Genomic DNA, 5,524 nt, shown 5'->3' on the forward strand with positions numbered 1-5,524 from the left:
AAAAAAAAAAAAAAAAAGACATTAAAAAAATGTGTGTGATGCAGCTAAAGCCATCCATAGAGGGAAATTTAAAACTTTTTAAGTTATTATATTTGAAAAGGAAAAAGGGTCTAAAACCAGTGGCCTACAGATCTACTTTAAGCAGCTGAAAAATTAAGAAAGCAACTCCAAAGTAAGCAGAAGGCAGGAAAGAACACAGAACAGAAATCAACAAAAACAGGCAGCATATCTTCCAAAGGACAAGGGTAACTGTAATCTGGCCAATATTAACTTATTTAAGAGACTGCTTAATGGGTGTCAAAGGCAGTACTAGTACTCCGTGAATGGATTTCTTTGGTTGCAAGTGAAGTAAGTGAGCCTGGTGAAGCGTTACCAAAAGGTACTAGGGCATAAAATTTCTAAGAACAGATAATACAGTCAGAGAGGTAAAATATTAGGATAGGATGTCCTCTTTCAGCAACTGCATGCCTTTTGTGATGAATTAGCGTCACAAGCAAACAAAATCTTGGTGAGATAACGGACTACCCAGCACTTATGGCCACAGAGCTCTCATCTGCCTCATGTGCAGAAACAGGGCCTCACTCTCATCCAGGCTGGAGTGCAGTTGCGCAATCACAGGTCCCTGCAGCCTCAACCACTCAGGCTCAAGCGATCCTCCAGAGGAGCTGGGAACCATAGGCGTGCGCCACTGCGCCTGGCTAAGTTTTTCATTTTTTGTAGAGACGGGGTCTAGCTTTGTTGCTCCAGCTGGTCTCAAACTTCTGGCCTCGGCCTCCCAGGATGTTGCAATTACAGGCATGAGCTACCATGCCCAGCACAAATCCACAGGTTTCTTACTGGTGAAGGCGTATCAGGCCTGTTTTCAGTTTCATTTTCAGAAAACTTCTGGCCATTACTATAACTTTTATTTGAACCAGACTCATTACTAATGATTAATAAGGCTGGGCACCATGGCTCACGCCCCTAATACCAGCACTTTGGGAAGCCAAGGCGAGCGGACCACAAGGTCAGGAGGTCAAGACCAGCCTAGCCAACAGTGAAATCCCATCTCTACTAAAAATATAAAAATTAGCCAGGTGTGGTGGTGGGTGCCTGTAGTCCCAGCTACTTGGGAGGCTGAGGCAGGAGAATTGCTTGAACCTGGGAGTCGGAGATTGCAGTGAGCCGAGATCATGCCACTCCACTCCAGCCTGATGACATACCAAGACTCTGTCCCCTCCCCAAAAAATTTAAAAATCCATAATTGATAAAAGCTGAGTATCCAAAGCATATAATGTACACCAGGTAAACAGCGTATGTCACGTGAAGGTTACGAATAAGGATGGGTACCTGTGTGTCCTGCCAGCTCACGACTCACGCGCACGTTCCCTTCACGAGTTTTCAGATTGTAAATGGAGCAAATGTTATCCAGGCCACCACAGGCCACATAGTTCCCAGAAGGGGCATATGCACAGGTCATGACCCAGGAGGAGCGCAGAGGGATGGCGTGGACCTAATGACAGAAACACAGATGCTGCAAAAACCTCTATGTTCAAAAACAGTAACACCGATTCTAGGATATTCTCTTCTTCAACTCTCATTGAATAGGAGGTAACAGAACAAAATAAGAGCCAAAGTTATCTAGAGAGTAATTCCCATGTGTGGTCACTCAGTTTGTGAAGCAATACTTAATGAGAAGTCCAGTGCTGCACATGGGAATGCAAATTCAATCCACACCATCTACAATTCTACTGATGTCACAACTTATGATTAGGTGGGGACTTAACAGTAGTACTGCCAACTCATCAAAACTGCATTATTAGGCCGGGCGGTCACTCACGCCTGAAATCCCAGTACCTTGGGAGGCCGAGGCAGGCAGAACACCTGAGGTCAGGTGTTTGAGACCAGCCTGGCCAACATGGCAAAACCCCGTTATCTACTAAATATACCAAAATGAGGAGGCGTGGTGGCACATATGCCTATAGTCCTGGCTACTCGAGAGGCTGAGGCAGGAGAATCACAGAGGTTGCAGTGAGCCGAGATCACGCCACTATACTCTAGCCTGGGCAACAGAGTGAGACTCCGTCTCAAAAGAAGACAAAACAGTCCAGGCCCGGAGGCTCACGCCTATAATCCCTGCACTTTGGGAGGCTGAGGCAGGCAGATCACCTCAGGTCAGGAGTTCGAGACCAGCCTGGCCAACATGGTGAAACCCCATCTGTAATAAAATACAAGAATTAGCCAGGTGTGGTGGTGGGCGCCTGTAATCCCAGCTATTCGGCAGGCTGAGGCAAGAGAACCGCTTGAACCTGGGAGGCAGAGGTTGCAGTGAGATGATATCACACCATGGCACTCCAGCCAGGGCACAAGAGCGAAACTCCATCTCAACAACAAAAAAAACCAAAACCCCTATAATATTGGAAGAAAACACTGCATTACCCTGTCAAACAGCTATAAACTGATTTGAAAACAAATTTTCTTTTTTTTGAGACAGGGTCTTGCTCTGTCAGTCACCCAGGCTGGAGTGCAATAATGTGATTTCGGCTCACTGCAACCTCCACCTCCCAGGTTCAAGTGATTCTCCTGATTCAGCCTCCTGAGTAGCTGGGATTACAGGTGCCTGCCACCATGCCCAGCTAATTTTTTGTATTTTTAGTACAGACAGGGTTTCAACATGTTGGCCAGGCTGGTCCTGAACTCCTGACCCCAGGTGATCCACCCGCTTCAGCCTCCCAACGTGCTAGGATTACAGGCATGAGCCACCATGCCCAGCCAAAAACAAAATATTTCTATGGAATAACCAAAATGGACATTCCTACATCCACCCTGCCACTTCTCTCAGTGTTTTAGATCTGCTGTAATTAGTGCAACCATTTATACACATTTAGTATTCTTTAGTAAAATATAACTGAATTACATTTTTTACATATGTTTGAACCAATGACAATACTTTTTATTCAAAACAATACAATTTGGATTAAGTCTTGAAAACAACAGAAATTACACTTCAAAATATGATGCCTTTCAGATGATGTCTTCTAAAAACTAATAATTGAATGAAAAGCAGTATTTCTGCACTCTATAAATAAAACATGAATTTTCCCAGACTCTGCTAAAACTGGAATAGACACACAGAAGGTCCTTAGCTCCCACCAACTTGGTAAGGAGATGACAGATGACAGCACAACTGTGCCTGGTCTGGAGGAAGAGATTATCGCAGGTGCCAGCACATGACTCAGTGTCTATCTCACCTGCACAACTTCACTACTAACAAACAGGGCTTGCTGCTACTGCCTTCCCTATTCTGTATTACGGGATTTCACAAAAATGAATCCAAAGTTTAAAACCCTGCTTCCTGGGTCAGTTTTCCAAGGAAGGGAATTTTGCAGTCCGTACCTTGTTGGTGGTATAGCTGTCCCAGATGATAAGTTTACCATCCTGCGAGGCACTGACGAGAAGCCTGGAGGACAGACAAAAGCAAAACTATCAGTCCCGCACAACACAGAAAGTGTCCAAGAGCAACAAACTAAAACCCGGAGTCTGGTGACTTACATGTTCCCATGTTACATCTGCTTCAAACAGTCACTTATTTATAAGCAAAAAAAAGCTCTGGCCGGGCATGGTGGCTCATGTCTGTAATCCCAGTACTTTGGGAGGCAGAGGCAGGCATATCATATGAGAACAGGAATGCGAGATCAGCCTGGCCAACATCTTGAAACTCCATCTCTACTAAAAATATAAAAATTAGCCAGGTGTAGTGGTGCACACCTGTAATCCCAGCTACTCAGGAGGCTGAGGCAAAAGAATTGCTTGAACCAAAAAGGCAGACGTTACAGTGAGCAGAGATCATGTCACTGGGCTCCAGTCTGGGCAACAGAGCGAGCCTCTGTCTGTCTCAGACCAAATTTAAAAGCATGAACAAAAACACTATCATGCACCACAGTTCAGACTGGAGAGAACATGGCCCGACAGAATGTAGGCCCTATCACCCCTGGCATCCATTCTGTCAGATGAGATAGGCTCATGTCATCTAATAAGTGCTTCTGCTTGATTTCCTTATAAATCAAATTAGAGGCTCACATCTTTAATCCAAACACTTTGGGAGGCCAAGGTGGGTGGATCACGGGAGTTCAAGAGCAGCATGGCCAGCATGGTGAAACCCTGTCTCAACTAGAAAAATAAAAAAAAGATAGCTGGGTGTGGTGGCACATGCCTGTAATCCCAGCTATTCAGGAGGCTGAGGTGAGAGAACTGCTTGAACCCGGGAGGTGGAGGTTGCAGTGAGCCAAGATTGAGCCACTGCACACCAGCCTGGGCAACACAGTGAGACCCCATATGAAAAAAATAAAAAACCCCACCAGTTTTAGACATTCTGAATTCATGAAACATTTCCCACCCAAAATACCCCATGAAATTTCGCAGACTGAGCTAAAACTGGAAATCAAAGTCTCCTAGAAACCAAAGGAGGTGCTCACCCCTCACCTGCTTGGTAAACAACAGCACTACTGTGCTTGGCCCAGGAGCAGAGACCAGTAACTGTCATGAATTTTTTCCTAACTACTTCCTTGCTCTGGCAAATATGCTGAGCTTGGAATCCGTGAGTTGAAAAGAAGCTCCATACTACAAAGGAAAATATGAATAAGGAGCAAAAGAATTTCACCTTAGCAGGCAAGTAAGGTGGGTGAAAGTAACTTAAATCCTGGGAACCCCAGTTGCTCATAAGAGGTCCTAAGAACTCTGTAGCACAGAATGTGCTGTTTTGAAGGAAAAGTAAGATGTCTACTGTTTGATGCAGAGATAGCTGTCAGTAGGGTAAATGATGGTATGAAAATTTTTAATTTTAAGGATTTTATCCAACGCAGGGCTTTGTTTTTTTTTTGTTGTTGTTTTTTAGACACAGTCTCGCTCTGTCACCAGGCCGGAGTGCAGTGGTGTGACCTTGGTTTACTGCAACCTCCACCTCCCGGGTTCAAGTGATTCTTATGCCTCAGCCTCACGAGTAGCTAGGATTACAGACATGCGCCACCACACCTGTCTAATTTTTGTATTTTTAGTAGAGACGGGGTTTTGCCAGGTTACCCAGGCTAGTCTCCAACTCCTGGCCTCAAGTGATCTGCTCACCTTAGCCTTCCCAAAGTGTTAGGATTACAGGTGTAAGCCATGATGCCTCAAAATACACGTTTTAACTATTTCAGCTGTGAGCATGTGTGGCTTCTTAAAGCTGACCCAGATGAGCACAGTGGCTCACACCTGTAATCCCAGCACTTTGTGAGGCCAAAGCAGGTGGACTACGAGGTCAGGAGTTCGAGACCAGCCTGGCCAACATAGTGAAACCCCGTCTCTACTAAAAATTATGGTGAGCCGAGATCGGTTATGGTGAGCTGAGATCATGCCACTGCACTCCAGCCTAGGCAACACAGGAAGACTCTGCCTCAAAAAAAAAAAGAAGGCTGGGCGCAGTGGCTCACGCCTGTAATCCCAGCACTTTGGGAGGCCGAGGCGGGTGGATCACGAGGTCAAGAGATCGAGACCATCCTGGTCAACA

The 5,524-nt window shown here is 45.5% G+C and overlaps 1 protein-coding gene across 5 annotated transcripts in view; it reads right to left on the reverse strand.

Annotated features, from left to right (window-relative positions):
• GNB1 (G protein subunit beta 1) overlaps positions 1-5,524 on the reverse strand; it is a 104,418-nt gene that overhangs the window by 16,677 nt on the left and 82,217 nt on the right. For all 5 annotated transcript variants that reach the window (XM_017542623.1, XM_037743500.1, XM_037743501.1 and 2 more), the window contains 2 exons: positions 3,376-3,439; positions 1,330-1,492 (listed from right to left, as the gene is read on the reverse strand). In XM_017542623.1, the coding sequence (XP_017398112.1) occupies positions 1,330-1,492; positions 3,376-3,439 (227 nt within the window). The remainder of the gene's footprint in view (positions 1-1,329; positions 1,493-3,375; positions 3,440-5,524) is intronic.

Source organism: Cebus imitator, unplaced genomic scaffold (genome assembly GCF_001604975.1).
Source record: "Cebus imitator isolate Cc_AM_T3 unplaced genomic scaffold, Cebus_imitator-1.0 Scaffold145, whole genome shotgun sequence".
In the NCBI taxonomy this organism is placed as follows: domain Eukaryota; kingdom Metazoa; phylum Chordata; class Mammalia; order Primates; family Cebidae; genus Cebus; species Cebus imitator.